Source organism: Myotis daubentonii, chromosome 3 (genome assembly GCF_963259705.1).
Source record: "Myotis daubentonii chromosome 3, mMyoDau2.1, whole genome shotgun sequence".
NCBI lineage: Eukaryota > Metazoa > Chordata > Mammalia > Chiroptera > Vespertilionidae > Myotis > Myotis daubentonii.
In genome coordinates, this window is record NC_081842.1 from 7,617,730 (window position 1) to 7,636,572 (window position 18,843).

General features: G+C 60.0%; 1 protein-coding gene across 2 annotated transcripts; it reads right to left on the reverse strand.

Annotated features, from left to right (window-relative positions):
- Positions 1-378: 378 nt before the first annotated feature.
- Positions 379-18,159, reverse strand: CBS (cystathionine beta-synthase). 2 transcript variants are annotated; one of them, XM_059686559.1, is made up of 17 exons: positions 18,001-18,159; positions 15,836-16,052; positions 13,309-13,415; positions 12,492-12,626; positions 10,382-10,465; positions 10,162-10,292; positions 9,651-9,720; positions 8,216-8,307; positions 7,538-7,663; positions 6,806-6,890; positions 6,060-6,165; positions 4,987-5,064; positions 4,697-4,831; positions 4,166-4,274; positions 3,288-3,372; positions 2,908-2,949; positions 379-1,507 (listed from the first exon to the last, which is right to left on the reverse strand). In XM_059686559.1, the coding sequence occupies exons 2-17, from the start codon at positions 16,042-16,044 to the stop codon at positions 1,362-1,364; spliced, it is 1,740 nt and encodes a 579-aa protein (XP_059542542.1). In that variant the 5' UTR covers positions 16,045-16,052; positions 18,001-18,159; the 3' UTR covers positions 379-1,361. The 2 variants fall into 2 exon arrangements, with proteins under 2 accessions (XP_059542542.1, XP_059542543.1); XM_059686560.1 differs by lacking the exon at positions 2,908-2,949.
- Between the last annotated feature and the right edge of the window lie 684 nt (positions 18,160-18,843).

Sequence of the window (18,843 nt, forward strand, 5' to 3'; positions counted from 1 at the left end):
GATATCAACATAAAAGGATGACGTTGGACAACTACCTCACACCATGTATAAAAATTAAGTTAAAAGTATAAAACGCTTAGAACTCCTACAACTGAATAAAAGACAATTTAAAAATGGGCAAAGAAAAAAAAATAAAAATAAAAAATAAAAATGGGCAAAGAACTTGACGAGGCATTTCTCTCCAAAGAAGATATACAAATGAAAGGAAGCCCGATATCATCGGTTATTAGGGAAAGGCAAATCAAGACCATGAGATGCCATGTCACATCCACTACCAGGGCAATAAAAAGAAAAGGAAATTAAGTATTGGCAAGGACAAGGAGAAATTGGAACCCCATGTATTGTGGTGGAATATAAAATGGTACAACTACTATGGGATACAGACTGGCAGGTCTTTAATGAGCCATAGAATTAATTACACTACCCAGCAACCCGTCCTGGGTATCCACCCAAAATTATTGAAAATAGTTATTCAAACCAATACTCATACATGAATGTTTATAGCAGCACAATTCACAATAGCCAGAGAGAGAGAATTACCTAAGTGTCCATCAATGATAAACAGGTAAACAAAATGTGGTATATCCACACAATGAAATATTCAGCCATAAAAAGGAATAAAGTACTGATACTTACTACAAAATGAACCTTGAAAACGTGTTAAGTGAAATAAGCCAGACACAAAAGGCCAGATTGTATGATCCCATTTATCTGAAATATCCCCAACAGGTAAATCACAGAGACATACTAGTAAAGCAGATTAGTGCTGCCAGGAGGGATGGGGGAGAGGGAATGACTGCTTCTGGGGGTGATGAAAATGCTTTGAACTTGGCAGAGATGAATGTAATAAATGCCACTGAATTGTACATTTAAAACTTGTTCATTTTAGGTATGTGAATTTCACCTCAATTAAAAACCAAAATACTCAAGCCACTCTAACCCGCCCATCCCCGCGCAGAGTGCTGCTGTGTGAGGGTCACTGAATGATCCTTACTTCCTGAGCCCCTTCTGCTGCTCCCCATCTGGATTCTTCTCCAGAAAAGGCACTTCTTCTGCTTCCAGGCCATTCTGCCCCCCTCAGGCATGGGTTCATCCACCTGGCTGAGTTCCCTTTTAATAAGGTTTCCTTGTTGAAACATTTTTTAAGAGAAAGTTAAAAAGAAAAGCACATTTTAATAAACCATAGATTCATCCAAGTGTCAGGTGTTAAGGGAAACATTTCTGCTGGCCTTGGGCTAAGTACCCTAAACCTGCTCATTGCTGCCCATAACAACAGGGCAGTGCCCAGCCCTGGGCAGTTAGAAGGCACACAGGCTTGTTTAGTGTTTGTGGGAGCAAAGGAGCAGGTGGCATGTGTGGGGTCAGAGCTGGACTACTCTGGATTCCAGGGCATTTGCTGACTTTGTCTTCTGGTCCCGCTCCCGGGCAGCCACAAAGTTCAGCAGGTCAATGGCGGTGACGACCCCGAACACCATCTGCCTCTTGCTGGACTCCCCGGGGCTGTGGTCTGAGGAGGGAATCAAGGCAGCAGGTTAAAGGCACCTCCACAGGGAGCTGCACCTACGCCCAGGCACGGTCCGAGGCTGAACCGGAGTGTGGCCCTGGGGACCAGCCTGCCCCTGCCCCAGTGCCTACGGGCACCTGTGTACTGTGGGAACCCAGGCAGCACCCACAGAAGCCCACCAACAGATGCCTCTGCTAACAGGAGCCATCTGGGCGAAGCTGCAGAGAGCAGGGTGCTGACCTCGCCAAGCCATACCCACTGGCCACACACCTGTGGTCTGTCTGGGTGCCCAACACTCAGGTCTTGGCATGAGATTCCAACACCAAGCACACCCACCAGCTACATCGGCACACATCGGCCTGTGATTATCTTCAAACCCACGCTTTTCTCTGGGAATCAGAACGAATGCTGGCCCTGGCCCTGGCCCCCCAGAGAGCAGTGAGGATTGTTGAGGTAGGTCGACATGACTGGCCTGTGGAATGCCCAGATTTGGTCAAACACTATTCTGGGTGTTTCTAGGTGAGATCATCAGTTGGATCAGTAGCCTGAGTAAAGCAGATTGCCCTCCCTGGTGTGAGCGGTGGACCGCATCTAACTGGGTGAAGACCTGAATAGGAAAAGAAAAGGCTCCCCATGTAAGAGGGGACTTTTCCAGCCGTTGGACTTGAACTGAAACATTGGCTCCTCCTGGGTTTTGAGTCTGCCACTCCCCCTGCAGATCCTGGGACTTGCCAAACTAGTCATGTGAGCCAGTCCTAGTAAAATACAAATCTCTCTCCCTACACACATCCCACTGGCTCTGTTTCTCTGGAGACCCTTGACTGGTCATCACGAAGCACAGAGAGCCAGGTGGAGCTGAGGGGTGGGAGGGAAGTGCCCAGGTCACATTTTTATCCCGCCAGACCCCATCCCAGCAACTTCACGGCCATCTGTCCCTAGGGTGGGGGTGCGGCGAGACAGAGGAGCCAGGCCCCTGCTGGCCTTTTCGGAGCACCTCAGAAAAAAACGGGGAGCAAAGAGGAGACCAGCTCCCCACATTTCAGGGACTTCGAGGCCAAGTGGCACTTTGGAGAAGCGTGTCCCCTGCAGGGAGGGTGTCTGTGCAGCCTCTGCCACCTGGCCCTCCAGAACCCCGGAGACTCATGCACAGGAGCTGGCCACTTTGTAAAGGTCAGTCTGTTATGACCCCGCAGTTCTGCCAACAGCACGAAGGCAGCAGTGGACACGGTATGGGGTGTCCTGACCCTGAAATTGGGACTCACTCTGGGGGTGTTCATCTATGAGTAAATGTGAGGTAAGGAAGAACCTCCCACCCAAGCTCTGGGGTCTGGGAGCCCGGATGCCCTCCTTTACCCTCGGAGCCGCAGAGCCATTTCCGAAAGGGAGACAGCGGGCGTACATACCTGCAGGCCCCCCCACCACTCCTGCCAAGGCCTGGTCCCGTGCTGTGGAGCCAAGGACGGGAGAGGGGTTAGGCTTGGCCACTCAGGCCCCAAGATGGCCCTCAGCTGGGTGGGGGCGGGCTCCAGGGCACTCCCAATTCTGATTACAACCCTCACCCTTGTGGGCACCCAGGCCTGGCCCACAGAGGGGTTCCTCTGAGAACCGTGCCCAAGGCTGAGGATGGCTGAAAGTCACCGCCACTGACTCCAAAAGCCTGTGAGGCTCCAGCGCCTCGCTGCCCCCCAGGCACTCGGCTGCAAAGCGCAGGCAGCAGCCTGGACCGGGCCTCAGGGGCCAGTGCCCTCAGGGCTCCCGCAGCCCTGCCCCCAGCCCCACTTACACTGGATCTGCTCGTGGACCACCAGGGCGAAGTGGTCCATCTCCAGGATGCGCGAGAGCATGCCCAGCGGGTCAGTCAGGCGGATCTGGAAGAGAGGCCGCGGTCAGTGCTCACCAGGCCCTCTGCGCAGAGGAGCGCGATGGAACCTGAACTGTTTGGACAGCATGTTCTCCTGGGGTCTCCCCTTGTTACAGGGGAGGGAGGGGGCACTGCAGGAACAACATGACAGGTGATGGCATTGGGGATGAAATGGCACAAATATACGGCTTCCGGTGACATGTCAGCTGTGGCGGGGGGGGGGAGGGGGGGAGGTCAAGTTATCTCCTAGGTCCTAGGTTTGGGCTCACTTTTAGTCCCACTCACTGGGAGGTTGGAGAAGGCAGGTGTGAAACGGGGACCAGGGAGAGGGGACGCCCCGATGGCACTGCCCTCAGGGACACAGAGAGCAGGGTCCAGTCGGCTCTGCCCAAGCCTGTCAGAGGGTGGCCAACATTGTCTCAGAAGCGGAGGCTTCTCCCAGAACATTCTATTTATTAAATCACTGTGTGCCAGGTGTTCTTAAACGAATGCTTCACGGGGAAAGGAGGGCCCGATGTTAGGAAACAGACCCCCCCCCCACCCCCCCACCCCGGTGTGGCCAAAACACAGCGGGCGTGGGAGAGCCCTCACGGGTGGGCCTTTCCCCACCGGCTTCCTGCAAAGCTGGGCGAATTCTCAGGTGTACAGGTTCGAGAGGGGCAGCCAGCACTGGCCCAGCTGGCACGGCAGCGGTGCAGAGGGTCGGGGACCTGGCCCCCTTGCCCAGGAAGCGCTGTGCCCACCTCCAAGGACAGAAGCGAGTCTTGGCACCCACGGCCTTAGTGAATGGGAGCTCATACCTGCTTGAACTGCTTGTAGATGACTTTGTGAACTTGGTCTGACGGCTGCACCTTCCCAGCGAGCAGGGAAGACAGCATGTTCCCCAGAGTCACCATCCCCAGGATCACTCTGGGGGTGAGGGGTGGGGGAGGGTCAGTGCAGGGCCCTCCCTGAGACCCCAGGACCCGCCCACAGCCGTCCTCCCTCGGCGCCGGAGTGCAGAATTCCTCTCGGAATTCAGCAGACACCTGCCGAGGGCCCACACGTGGCAGGACAGTGATCAGACGCCCTGCCCTGGACCCGCCATCCAGTGGCAGGCAGTAAGCCAATGAGTCCTTTGGGTATTTCCATCTGACAAGTGTCAGTCAGGGGCTATGAGACGTCTCCTCCCGGGCTCAGTGCAGTGGGTGGGACACGGGTTAACACGGCCACCCCCCGCCCAGCCAGTGCTCAGGAACATGTCCAGTGGGCGGCCCGGAGCTCTGGACATCCCTGAGGGACTGAGGTCAGCCAGACAGACAGCCCTGTCCCGGAGTGTGGCTGAGACTGACCCCGATTCATCGACCACGGGCACCTGGTCGAAGCCCTTCTCCCGGAGGATCTCGATGGTGTGCTTGCAGGTGACCGTGGGCAGCACTGTCAGCGGAGTGGACAGGCTCAGCTCCTGGACTTTGAGGTGCCACCACCTGAGGGAAGAGGGCAGGGCAGGGAGGGCTGAGAGCCGGCAGGTGGGCGTCAAGGGCAACATCACACAGGGAGACCGTGGGGCCGACCAGCCAGGCGTGGGCCAGAGCACAGGCACCCAGGTCCTGGCTGTGGCCCTGCTCAGAGATGTCCTCACCAGGGCTTCTTCATGGAGAGGTCCTCCTCCTTCAGGAAGCCCTTCTGCAGCATCCACCTGTCGCTCAGGAACTTGGACCTGGAGGCGTCAGGAGGTCAGCAGGGCCTGGCAGAGGGTCTCACCACCGTCTCTGCCCACACCAAGGGGCACAGTCCCCACAGAGAGCCCAGGACCCTCCCCGACCCCATCAGCCCAGGAGAGACCCCATGTGGCTGGCTGGAGCTCCAGGAAGAGGCCTGGGAACCAGACTGCAGAGCGCCCGTGGGAACTTCATGTCCAGGGGCATCTGGTCTACCAGGGAGGAGGCACTCAGAGCACAGACGGTTCTGTCCTGGAACCTTTGCTGTCAGCCCCGCCGTGCTCCCTGGGCGCCTCCTCCCCAGCCCTCCTCACTGCTGCTCTGCCAGAGGGAGCAGGGGAGCCTAACCCACTTGGGTCAAAGCCTGCAGACCAGGCCTTAGGGGCTGCCAGGGACCTGCTCTAAAGAGGTGGTGGACTGAAGGGAGGGGGGGGGTTGTAAAGGGTAGGGGCAGCCAAATATATGGTGACGGAGATGATTTGACTTTGGGTGGTGGGCACACAACGCAATATACAAATCATGTGTCAGAGAAATATGCCTATCTGATGCTATTAACCAATGTCACCCAACAAGTGAAAGAAATAAAAATAAAGTGACATGTTGCATCCTCCAATAGGCCAGAAGGCAAGGTGGAGGGTGTGGCAGAGATGATGCTCTACTCAAAGAGTGGAAGACGAAAATAAAAATAAAAAATAAAATAAATAAATATAAAGGTGGCTTGAGGACCCACATAGTGGGGAGCAGATGACCCTATGCCCCAGTGAGCAAGACCGGCCTGAACAGCAGGCCAAGAAAACTCGCGCTCGGGAGCTGTGGGTGGAGGCCTGGCTGGGGGGTGGGGGGTGCAGAGCTTGCAGGGCCCCTGGCTCCACCCCGAATCCCGGCTGTCAGATCTCAGGGGAGATCCAGTGGCGTAACCACAGCATCCCCTTGGCGGAGCCAGGGAGGGACAGGCCTGCAGGCGGGAGGAGGGAGGAGGGAGGAGGGTTCTTACATGTAGTTGCGGACAGAGTCGGGCAGAATCACCACACAGCGCTGGCCCTCCCGCAGCTCCTGGGCCGCCTTCACGGCCACCGACATGGCGCTGCCGGAGCTGCCACCTGCCGAGAGGGCCGGAGTCAGACCCAGGCCCACGGGTCAGAGGGAAGTGAGCCGGCAGGAGCCTGGCCCCATCTCCTCGCCATGAAGCGCTGGAGATGGACACCCTCCAGCCTCTCCCAGCACCCGCCCCGCTTTAGACCCCCATTGATGGGGAGCCCCCCCCCAAAGGACAATGCCGGAGGGTGATCGCTGGCCCCAAAACAAATACACCAATCACAGTGCTGCCAGGCCTCCTCAGCGGCCACACACACCCCCCCCCACCCCCCACTGGTGACTGCGGGAGCGAAGCCAACAGCTGCTTCCTCTTTCCATCAAGCTCTCGGGCTCCCCAGGCCTTTCCAGGACCTCGTGCCACGCCCCGCGCTCCGGTGGTTAAACACAGGAAACAGCATGCGGCTGCAGGGACCCCAGGACCCCAGACCTCTGGCCACACGGGGAAGGGGCACTCCTATCCCGCCTGGGGAGTGACCGCCCATCTGAGGACAGGCCAGCTGACCTCCTCGGGTTGGAGTGGACGGACGGCACCCGGGCAGCCCCAGAATGAGGGTGCCCTTTACAAATCTGGACTGGAAGCTGGCAGAAGGCAAGCGCCCCCGTGTCCTCTGCACCCCAGCCTCCCAGCGCCTGCCCGCCACTCACCGCACAGCAGTCCCTCCTGCGCAATCAGCATGCGGGCAAAGGCAAAGGACTCCTCATCGTTGCACTTGAACCACTTGTCCACCACCTGCGGGCAGGACCAGACTGCCGGCTCCAGGAGGCGCTCGGGCAGGTGTGAGGTTGGGGTGGGGGCCCCACAGCCGTGTTCACAACCTCACGGACGCCCTCAGTCCAGGAAGATGTGACCCTTAACGGGCACAGCCCGGCACCTGCTCCGGAGTCTGAGACTCATGTCTACAAACCTGGAACTTTCTACCTCTCCCTGGTCCATCACATTGTGCACGTGGCTATTAAACTGCCCGCTGGCTCCCGTGGCATAGCCCTATGTCCTGTGGCTGGACGCTGCGTCCCTCAGAACGAAGCCCCTTGTGGGTCCGTAGGAGGCCGTTCTGGGGTTCTTACCTCTCCGTTTCCCCTGCTCAACCGCCAGAGCTCCCGCCTCTGCAGGGGCCTGATCTGTGCCCACGGCCAGAGCTAAACTGCTGGGAGTCTTTGCCCAGTGGGTTCATGTCACTACGTGGATATGGTGCAGCGTGCCCCCTGGTCCTGACCTTGGACCTGCCCTTCCTCTACCTGCTCGTACAGGGTCATGTTTCTCCTTCCTGCCCCAACAGGAAAGCCAGGCCGGTGCCGGGGTCAGCCAGCCATGCAGACGTGCAAGCTGGTTAAAGGGCGAGCCCTGAGGACGGCCGCGATCACTGCGGCCCCACCTACCGTCCGGTCCAGCACTGTGGGGATGAAGTCATAGCCAATGCCCTCCACCTCGTAAGCCGTCAGCTCCGTCCGGTTCAGCTCCTCGGGCTCAGCCAGGATGGAGCCTTCGGGATCCACCCCGATGATCTACAGCGGGGAGACCGTCAGGGCTCGTGCCCAGCAAGTCTAATGTGGATGTTCCCGCCCTCATCGGGCGAAGACCGCCCCGAATGGGCACCTGTTGATGATCTGCCCGTGGGATGCAGGTCTCGTGCCGGGCTCCGGGGCAAGACTGGAAACCCAGAAACCTGGGAGCCAGGCTGATTCCAACTCAGGGGCAGCTGGGGGAAGGGGTTCCCGGGGCAATTCCCCTGCACAGAACATCCAGGACAGCCTGGCACAGGCCCTGGGGGGCAGTGGGGCCTGGAGAACAAGGCACAGTGCTGGGCACTGACCTCTTCCTGGGCTCAGCACCACCTGCCAGATATTTCTAGGAGCCCCTACCCCAGGCCCCTCAACTCCAGGCCCCTCCCTCTCAGAGCCCCAGATGGGGCAGATGCAGGACCTGAGCCTAAAAGCTTAGATTCATAGTGACCTTTGGGGGCTACCCAAAAGGACTCCCACCCCCAGTCCTGTGGTCGCTGGATTCCTCGCTCCCGGGCAGGGCCCGCAACCCCCTGGCCGCCCTGGGGCACTCACTTTGCATCCAGGACACTTCTCCTTCAGCTTCCTGGCGATGCCTGTGATGGTGCCACCTGTGCCCGCCGAAGCCACCAGCATGTCCAGCTTCCCTGATGGGGGAGAAGCCGTATCAGGAAGAACGCTCTAATAATAAGTGAAAACTTCCTCGACCGAGATGAAGGCAGGTTATCAAAAAGGTCAAACTGTTCCATTTCCACGGCTCCCATCACAGTGCTTTATCCTTAAGAAGCATCCATCACCGGGTCACAGGGCCTGCGAGCTTCATTTACATCTCGGCCCCGGGACCTGTGTGGTGTAAGGCCCGCCAGGCGGTGCAGGAAGGACAGATACGGTGGCTGCCGGGGGGGACGGGGCACAGGGAGGCCCCTCATGATGCACTTTCTTTTCCTTTTTTTAAAATATACTTTTATTGATTTCAGAGAGGAAGGGAGAGGGAGAGAGAGAGAGAAACATCAATGATGAGAGAATCATTGACTGACTGCTCCTACACACCCCACCCTGGGGATCGAGCCACAACCCAGGCATGTGCCCTTGACCCGGAATCAATCCAAGACCTCCTGTTTCATAAGGTGACACTCAACCACTGAGCCACACCAGCCAGGCATGGTGCACTTTCTTCTGCTGTTTGCTTTAGACGATGACAAAAAGGTAACTAAATTGTGCAGGAAACAGAATAAACCACTCGGGCTCGGTTCAGAAATCCTCTGGGTTCTCCCGCTGAGGAGCGCCAGCCCAGGCATCCTGCAGACAAGTCCACGCGGGCCCCATGCCGAGGCGGAGGGCTGTTTTTGCCAAATGAGAGAATTCTCACACATAAAACTTCGGTGAGCAAATGCCTGGATCTCCCTACCTGGCTCCTGGGCATGGACGAGGCTGCACTTAAGCCAATGCCAGCACTAGACTCCCAACAGGAGTCCAGGGTGCCAACCCCCTGGCAGAATCCCATCTCTCTCAGGGAAACAGCCCTTCAGAAGGCATCACAGCCCCACGGCCTTGGCACCAGTTACGTGGCAACGTTCCAGGGAGCCTCACGTCTGTATGGAGAGTAAGCTAATCATTGGCATTACACCCAAGCTCGGAGAACGTGGAATTCAAGGCCCAAGTCAGGGCTTGACACCTAGTGCCATTCAGCAACGTGAAGTCCCAGCTGTGAGCCCAGCCCAGCCCAGGACATACTCACTCCCTGCACTCAGGAGCTTCTGCAGCTGGGCAGACAAATATGCCTGCCTGACACTGTGCAAGAGAGCACAACAGAAGCAGAAATGCTCTAGAGAAATGCTCTGGATAGCACCTCACAGAGAGGGGACATTTGCTCTGGGTTTTGAAGGATGAATAGGAGTTTACCAAAGAGCGGGTAAGTGACTTGTACCCTCCCGGGCACCCAGGGAGAGCGGCAGTGAAGGGGGAGAGGGGTGAGGACGGACGTACACACCGTCACACTGCTGCAGGATCTCCTCGGCCGTGCTGTCGTAGTGAGCAATGGGGTTGTTGACGTTGCGGTACTGCATGGAGAGAGCAAAGGGGCTGTGAGAGGAAGTCAAAGACACTGAAATGGCAGCAGGCACAGGGCTGCAGGCAGCTTAGGAGCCTCAACAGACACGAAACATTAAACCCAGCTCTTCAGATGTGATTTCTGAATAATCCAGGAGCGAATAAGTGAGACAGGAGAGCTTCCAGTAAAAAAGGTTTTCAGACCCTCAGAGGGCTTCCGGGGTCCTCAGCAAAGGGCATGCCCACCCGACGCGATGAACTGAGGCGCTGGCCGCACGCTGGAGGTCCTCTCCAGCCGGGAGAAGCCCCTGACACTTGCCACTCCCTGTCAGTCATCTCAGCAGCCCCCATTCCCGCTGCAAAAGTGGCACCACCCCACCCCCGACACAGCCCCCAGGAGTGCCCACTGGGTCCACACTCTGAACGCACATTCGCCCCCGGACCAGCCTCACCTGGTCCAGGATGTGGGAATTGGGGATCTCGTTCTTCAGCCTCCACGCCACCCCCACGTGAGACTCGGGGGAGTCGAACCTGGCGTTGGTGGGCGTCCTCACGATCTCCGCCCCCAGCGCCCGCAGGACGTCTACCTGCAGAGCAACATCGAGCGTTTACCCGTCTGCCAGGCCTCCCGAGCTGGGGGAGGGGTCCCGGGAGGCAGGCCCACCCACCCACCTACCTTCTCCATGCTCATCTTCTCCGGCATCACGATGATGCAGCGGTAGCCCTTCACCGCGGCTGCCAGGGCCAGCCCGATCCCTGGCGAAGACATGGTGAGACCCTGCCCTGTGCACCTGCAGCCCATGGAGAGGGCACTACAGGATTCCCCAAAGCCCCACACTGTCCCCTCTGTCCTCAGAGCTAAGAGAGAATGCGGAGACGAAACAACAGGGACTGTGCTCACAAGGAAGAAAAGCCAGGTGCAAACATAAGCGCCAATTCCTCCAGCTTTTGCTGGGTGCCCACGGCTCGATGTGGGTGCGTGAGGACCACAGCGGGCAGAGCAAACACTGTGGGCTAAGGGTGGGCACCCGTGGTCCTTGAAGGAAAGGGAGGATGGCCTGAAGGCAGGCAGAGACCAGCAGGGCAGCCTCCCTGGTCACAAAGGGGTCAGGGCCACTGTCCAGATGGCAGAACTTCGAGCCAAAGAGGATTGGAGTCGTAAGATCCAATGGAATCTGCCCGACTGGGCTTCAGACTGGCTGGGGACCAAGCACCCCTCCTTCTGTCTGGTTTCTCCCTTTGAATAGGGGTGTCCGTCCCATGCCTGTCCCACCGCTGCACTGGAATCCCATGACCCGTCGGGTTTCACAGGCTCACTGTGGAGAGGACCCTGCCAGGAGGACTCTCCCCGACGCCTGGTGGAGATGGGACCTCGGACTGCAGAGATGATGCTGGAAGGGGCGGATTTGTTGGGGCCACTGGGGTGATTAGCATGTGAGAAGGGCATGGATTTGGGGGCCAGGTGGCAGCGCTATGGGCCGAATTGTATCCTCTGAAAGTCCCACCCCCATCACCTCAGAAAGCAACTGTGTTTGGAGATGGTCTTTGAAGAGGGGAGGAGGTTAAATGAGGTCACGGGTGGTTCCTCATCCGTAGGACAGGCGTCCCCAGAAGAAGAGAGGAGGACACAGACGTGGAGGGGGCGGCCGTGTGAGGACGCAGGGAGGACACAGACGTGGAGGGGGCGGCCGTGTGAGGGCGCAGGGAGGACACAGACCTGGAGGGGGCGGCCGTGTGAGGGCGCAGGGAGGACACAGACCTGGAGGGGGCGGCCGTGTGAGGGCGCAGGGAGGACACAGACGTGGAGGGGGCGGCCGTGTGAGGGCGCAGGGAGGACACAGACCTGGAGGGGGCGGCCGTGTGAGGGCGCAGGGAGGACACAGACGTGGAGGGGGCGGCCGTGTGAGGGCGCAGGGAGGACACAGACGTGGAGGGGGCGGCCGTGTGAGGACGCAGGGAGGACACAGATGTGGAGGGGGCGGCCGTGTGAGGACGCAGGGAGGACACAGATGTGGAGGGGGCGGCCGTGTGAGGATGCAGGGAGGACACAGATATGGAGGGGGGCGGCCGTGTGAGGACGCAGGGAGGACACAGATGTGGAGGGGGCGGCCGTGTGAGGGCGCAGGGAGGACACAGATGTGGAGGGGGTGGCCGTGTGAGGATGCAGGGAGGACACAGATGTGGAGGGGGCGGCCGTGTGAGGGCGCAGGGAGGACACAGACCTGGAGGGGGCGGCCGTGTGAGGACGCAGGGAGGACACAGATATGGAGGGGGCGGCCGTGTGAGGACGCAGGGAGGACACAGATGTGGAGGGGGCGGCCGTGTGAGGGCGCAGGGAGGACACAGATGTGGAGGGGGTGGCCGTGTGAGGATGCAGGGAGGACACAGATGTGGAGGGGGCGGCCGTGTGAGACGCAGGGAGGAGACAGCGTCCACAGGCCGAGGAGAGGTGTCAGGAGGAGCCAGCCCTGCAAATCCCTGACCTGGGCCTTACCCTCCAGGACGGGGAGGGACTGAGGTGCTGGTTAAGCCGCCCCTCGGTGGTATCTGCTATGGCAGCTGGAGGAATCGAAGACAGATTTGCACTCTCAGGGGTAGCCGCTCACGGGAGCATCCGACATCATCAACGCAGGCCTGGCTGCGAGATGCCGGAGGAAGCGGCACAACACGCAGCTGCTGGCGTGCACCCGTGCTGAGCAGACTGCGGGAAGAGCCGCCGGCCAGGCCAGCGCAGCAGCCGCGGGTCACCCCAGCCCGGGTCCGGGCCTGTCCCAGCGCTCACCTGTGTTCCCAGACGTCGGCTCGATGATGGTGTCCCCGGGCTTCAGGATGCCGGCGCGCTCGGCCTCCTCCACCATGCGCTGGCTGATGCGGTCCTTCACGCTCCCGCCCGCGTTGAAGAACTCACACTTGGCCACTGGGAGCCGGAGACGAACTGTGAGGGAAGGCCCCGGATCCCTATCTGTCCCCTCCCCACTACCTGATCCAGCTTGATGCAGGGCGAGGCCCGGTCTTCGCCGGTTCTATACATCGGCCCCCGCTCCCCTCCACCCACCACCCAGCTGGCGGGGCCATGCAGAGGACCACGTGGCAACTCCGAGGGAATGAGACAGAGGCGCCTGCAGGAGCCCCGCTGGGCGGATGGGTCAGACCCCTCCCGCAGTCCCAACAGGAGCTTGCTGGGCAGATAGCGGTCGGCTCATTTGAGCCCCATGCGCCCGTAAGGCCCAGCCACACCCAGCGGCCCCTGCCAGACAACTTGGTGCCCCGAAGCCACGGCGCCCGGATCACATCCCAGACCAGGCCCCCAAACCCTCCACCCCGCCTCCCACGCCCAGGCGCTCCTACCCTCTGCCACGCTCCTGCCCAGCAAACACGCTGCCCTTTCCTGGGCTGAGGCCTCTGCTCTGCTCTTTCCTTAGGACGACTCCCGCCCACCTCCTAAGAGTTTGTAGTGTTTGCAGGAGGAAGGTGCTACCCCGAAAGGGACCTGAAGACTCTGAAGACCTGGGCTTATGACACCCACAGCCCCACAGCCCCCAGCCCCCCAGCCCCCAGCCCCGGCGGGGCGAGCGCAGGAGGGGGAAGCAGGTACTCACGCAGCTCACACTTCAGGCCAAAGTTCTTCCCGATCTTATTGATTCTCACCATGGGGGTATCTCCAATTTTCTTCAGGATATTTGGCAAGATTTTGGGCGACTTTGCCCTACAACAGAAGAGCCCATGATTATTCAGAAAAACAAAAGGATACCAGCCGTGGCAGGACAGCACATCGAAGAACTGCCCTGGCCGGTGGCTCAACTGGTTGGAGTGTCGTCTCATATATCAAAAGGCTGCCGATTGGGCCAGGCCGGTGGGGTGTGGCGCAGTGGCTGACCATCAGACTATGAGCCAGGAGATCATGGTTCGATTCCCAGTCAGGGCACATGCCTGGGTTGTGGGCTTGACCCCCCAGTGAGGGGCGTGCAAGGGGCAGCCGATCAATGATTCTCTCTCACTGATGTTTCTCTCTCTCTCCCCCCCTCTCCCTTCCTCTCTGAAGCAATCTTAAAAATATACATATGTTTTAAAAAGGTTGTGGGTTCAATCCCCAGGGGCCCTGAGACAGGTAAAACATGCTGCCTTCCACCCGGGGGTCCAACCACGCAGCCACGCAGGCATCCAGCTGCCCCCTCCACTGTGGAAGGGGCTGAAGGGACAGCCAGGCCAGAGGCAGGCGTCAGGGTGAGGGGAGAGCCAGGCTGGGGCCAAGGGCTCCTGACCCCACTTTGGAGGCCAGGTTCCTGGGGCCACGCCGGGGTTGGTTCATTAACTAGTTAAAGCCAAGGCCGGACAGAGGTAAACACCTGCACCGTCACGTGACGGTGGCGAAGGTCACACCAGCCCAGCAGGCGTTGTGGTGGCCAGAGCAGGCTGAGGCCCACCCACCGCTAGGCAGGGGGTGGGCAGGCAGAGAACCCGGGTTCCTGCCTCTGTCACCTGAGAATCTTGCCTGTGGTCATCAGGGCAGGCGGGGGAGGGGGGAGCGGGGGAGGGGGGCGTTTACCGGAGGTGGCCCTGGGGTCACCTTCTCTCAATGGCTTCCACTGTGACAGCCCCAGGGGCCTCCAGGACAACCCCACGGTCCTTACCAGAGCCAGGGACCTGCCTGCCCCACCCCCTGAGGCCCCTCCACTCACTTGGCTGCTTCCACTCCAGCCCTCGTTGTAAGCCCACCCCACCTCGGAACCGCCTGGAACCCCCTTTCCCAGATACCCACACTTCCAGCACCTTCTGCCTATGCAGGTACCCGCTCCAGGGCCTTCCCCTAGCCAGGTCACCTCTGCCTCCCAATCAGGAACCCCAAGGGCCATTTCCTCTGGGGGACCTTGGTCTGGTGTCCCCCCTAGCAGGTAAGCTCCTGCCTGACCTGGGCCCGAGCCCAGCTCCCTTATAACCGGGCACCGGGCCTAGGACAGGGTGTAGGGCTCAGCTTCCAGATGGGATTAGCCCATCAGGGCTTTGCAGGACGGGTGACTAGGCCAGGGTGGGAGGGGCAGGTGTCATGCTGTCTCACAACCTGGAGAGAAGAGTGTCCTTTCCGCCCCAGGATCCAGGCTGAGGTCACCCACCCTCCTCGGAAACCTGGTCTCTTCCCTGCCCGCCCCCAGCAGCCACACCCCAGCCGTCACTCACTGCTTCATTTGTTTTGGCACCTAGGGCTCATCCTGTTTGGCCAGGGGCCCATTTGGCCTCCTAAGCACCGAGCACTGAGGTCTGTTTAGTGCTCGAGCCTCTGGGTTTGTAAATTTCCATCCCTATTTATTGGCCCCACAGAGGAGTACACCCCTTTCTCCACCCCCAGTTCTGATCTTAAAATCAATAACCGTGAATGTTGGTATAGCAGGTTATACGAAATAAGAATCAAATAGCTAAAGCGCAGCTGGCAGGGCTCAGGGGTTGGGTGTCGACCTATGAACCAGGAGGTCACGGTTCGATGGCCGGTATGTGGGCTCAATCCCCAGTGTGGGTGTGCAGGAGGCAACTGATCAATGATCCTCTCTCATCATTGATGGTTCTCTCTCTCCCTTTCCCTCTTCTCTGAAATCAATAAAAATATATTTAAAAAAAAAGAAGAATCAAACATCTGAAAAAATAGTCTTTGACTCTGAAAAATTATACTATGGAAATAAAGATAACCCTAAAACTTAGTTGGAGGGCTTAAAAATTGTGGTTTATTCATCCAACAGTCTCTGTCCAACCTCAAAAAGAGGTCTCTATCAAAAAACAGTCATGGCCAGGAGGAATGTACACGGCTTAGAGTTAAGAAGAGAGGTGCCGGTGTGAACCTAACTGCTGAAAACATGCACACTCGCCTCAAACCCGTGTGTGCAGCCCGGCGGCCCTGCGTTAGAAGCCTCACCGCTCCCTTCACCCAGAGTGTGTGGCGTGGGCACTTCCATCTATGGTTTCAGCATCTGCTCTTGTTGGGCACTGACCCGGGTGCTGGCTGCAGTGCAAACCAGCCCTGGCCTCTCTGAGCACCCCCATCCAGCAGCTCGCCACCCGTCACAGTGATTGCAAGGCGCATGGGTCACACCCCAAGTGAACATGGCTCCTCCCCTCCGGGTGGGAACAGGGACTTACAAGGCCGTGTGGTGATGGGGCGAGTCGGTGAGGGGCCTGCCCAGCTTCCAGGAGCACCTGCTCGGGGCATCAGGCCGGATCCACAGGTGGTCCTTGGTGTCCTGGTCCCCTGCGGGCCCCTGCTCCAGGCTCCTTTTGGCTGAGTGTGTCCCGGAGAGGTGGGGGCACCCTGCCACCCCCTCTTTTGCTTGGAATGTCTCAGAAGACATGCTTCGCTCTATCAGAGGAACGGGAAAGAGAAGTCATCGGTTCAGGCCATTCCCAAACGCTGCAGAAGAGCCTGCTCTGATGCGGCTGGGCCCAGAGACTGCTGCTCGCCCTCCCGCCCGCCCGCCCGCCCGCCCTCTCTGGGTGCAGGGCTCCACACATTCAGGGGCTCGGCAAGAACAGGCATAAGAGCACAGGCGCCAAGTGCTCGGACAAGTGTGGTGGTTTCTCTAAAGGTTAAGTAGCCTGGCCGGCATGGCTGGTGGTTGAGAGTCGGCCCGAGTATGAACCAGGAGGTCACGGTTCAATTCCCAGTCAGGGCACAGGCCCGGGTTTGCAGGCTCCATCCCCCGAGTGGGTGTGCAGGAGGCAGCCAATCAATGATTCTCTCTCATCACTGATGTTTCTCTCTCTCTCCCTTCCTCTCTGAAATCAGTAAACAAACAAATAAAGTTAACTACCCCACAATTCTACTCCTAGGCATCTATCCAAAAACATGGAAACAGATATTTGCACACCACATTCATAATAGCACTATTCACAACAGCCAAAATGCGCAGGCAAAGCAAGGGGCCGTCTATGAATGAATGCTGTACAAGGTGTGGTATATTCACAGGACGCAGTATTCTGTGGCCAAGCCCTGGCTGGTAAGTGGAACAGAGCCTTCCTTCCCTCTGTTCCCGGCCCCTGGGGAGGTGATTCTCCCATTTTGCCGGAGGCTCCCCGCCCTGTGGGAGACCTCCCTCCCCACCTCACAGCCTGCAGCACCCTGGCCACAATCCCACGGAGACCGGCCCAGCCTACACAGGCACCTCCTTCTTGGCAAACGGCCTCACCCTGGAGCAACCTCCAGCAAGGTAAGGGGCTGATGGGAAATGGATTGAAATCAATCTGGTCCGCAGGACCCAAAGGCACTCTGCTTGGCAACATGGGTCTGAACCCGCAGGCTCTGCGCTGCATTGCAGGACTGAGCTTCCCGGGCTGCTGCGGGCCAGGGGGGACGCACGTGCGTGGTGGGGAGGCGAGCTCACTCCTCTCTCACCTGAAACCGCAGACCCTTCGGGGTCACCGTTAGGTCTGATCGAATAATGGAATGGATACCCCCCCCCCCCCAACTGGCTTTTCAGGCCATTTCACTATGGACATTCCCTTTGCTGCGGCCACATTCTGGGTCTGCCCAGAGAACTGTCCGCCCAGAAAAAGCCCGCCAAAAGTCCTTTAAAAGCCGCTGACTCCCATCCAGGCCCGGCCACCTGGTGTGCGGATGATGGGATAACTTCGCAATCCCGCACCACTCCGGCCTCCGCGTTCCTCCTTCGGGGACCTGACAGTCCGGGTGCACCCAAGGGCGTCCGCACTCGCGCACCCGTCAGCCCCCGGGGGCGCGTTAGGGCCGAGGGCGCAGATGGTAGCAAACTCGTCTTTTACGGTGAGAATGTCCAGGTGGGAGACCGCGACCCCTCAGCAGATCTGGACACCGCGGGTCACCGGACTCCGGGGGGGGGGGGAGCTCTTGGGGGACACAGTTTAGGATAAATACGCCCACTAATCCTGAGCTAAAAGTTTTGCGTTCCCGCCCCGCCCCCACCTGACGCCGCGCAGCTACACCGACATTCACCCCCAACCCCTGCCCCTAAGGAGCAATTTCCCACCCGAAATGACGCGAAAAACCAATGATGAACGACGGGCATAATACAGCTCATCTCCCCAAAATGCACCCCCCACACCGGGTCCCCGCGGGGCGCTCCCAGGCTCGCGGCCCCGCGCCCTCTGCAGTCGGAGTTGAGGTCCGGGCCGGGGCCACGTGGGCACCGAACCCCGGCTTCAGGGCGGTCCCGGGGGCCGGGGAAGGGTCGCCGGCTCAGCTCCGCCGCGAGCGGCTGCAGATGATGCAACTCCGGCGGGGGGTGGGGACCTGGGACCCCGGGCTGGGCCGGGCTGGGCCGAGCCGAGCTCACCTGGACCGAGCGCGGGGAGGAGGCGAGTGGGGAGCGTCCGATCTCGGCGAGCAGCGGCGAGACCAGCGGGGCCTGGAAGACGCGACCCTCAGCGCGGGCGGCACTCTGACCCCGCGGCCGAGCGTGGCTGGAGGACGATTGGCCGAAGGCGGGGGCGAGGCCCAGCGCCCGACCAATCCGAGTGCGGAGCGCCCGCCCGCCGCCCCGCCCCCGCCCGCCCCCGCCCCCGCCTCGGGAGGGGGGTGGGGGAGGGGGGATGGGCAGGGCCCTCCTCTCCTCCCGAACCCTTGGCGGCCCCGGGGGCTGGGGGTCCCGCCCTACGCCCGACCCTGGACCGGCTCGCTCCACCCCCTCCCGCTGTTCAGCCGCGGGCGGACCCCGCCTGCCCGCTGCCCCGCCCCATCGCCCACTCCCCGGGGCGCAACTGCGGCCTCGGACCCCCAGCTCCGGCCCCGGCCCTTCCCAGAACCGCGGCCTCCGGGCTCGGCGGGCGCTCACTCCCCGAGGTCCCGAGGCGTTTGCTGGGGTCACTGCTCGCCTGGCGGCGTAATAAACGGCGTGGATGCAGTTAAGCGTGGGGTCCGGTGCGCGCCAGGCCTTGGAGGGCCTGAGGCTGAGCCTCAGCAAACGTCCCGCCCTGGGCCCAGGCCGGCCCTGGTCCACGGCCCGGGACCGCCTCGCTGGGGCCTGGGGGCCTGCAGGGCCGGACGCTGAGGCTGCCCCGCGCGCACCGGGGGCGCCGGGCGCCTGGGATCTGGATGCACTGGCGGGCGGGCTGTCCGGATTGATTCTCGCCCCTCCTTGTCCCGGGTTCAGACACGCAGGCTTCCCTCCAGCCGGGGG

What these genes read in the sequence shown, in the direction of transcription:
- CBS (XM_059686559.1), bottom strand. Translation starts at nt 16,044, where the DNA reads ATGTCTTCTGAGACATTCCAAGCAAAAGAGGGGGTGGCAGGGTGCCCC. An exon ending in CCACAGTGCTGGACCGGACG is followed by an intron (nt 6,891 to 7,537) that starts GTAGGTGGGGCC and finishes TCCTGCCCGCAG; the next exon opens with GTGGTGGACAAGTGGTTCAA. An exon ending in GACTCTGTCCGCAACTACAT is followed by an intron (nt 5,065 to 6,059) that starts GTAAGAACCCTC and finishes TGACGCCTCCAG; the next exon opens with GTCCAAGTTCCTGAGCGACA.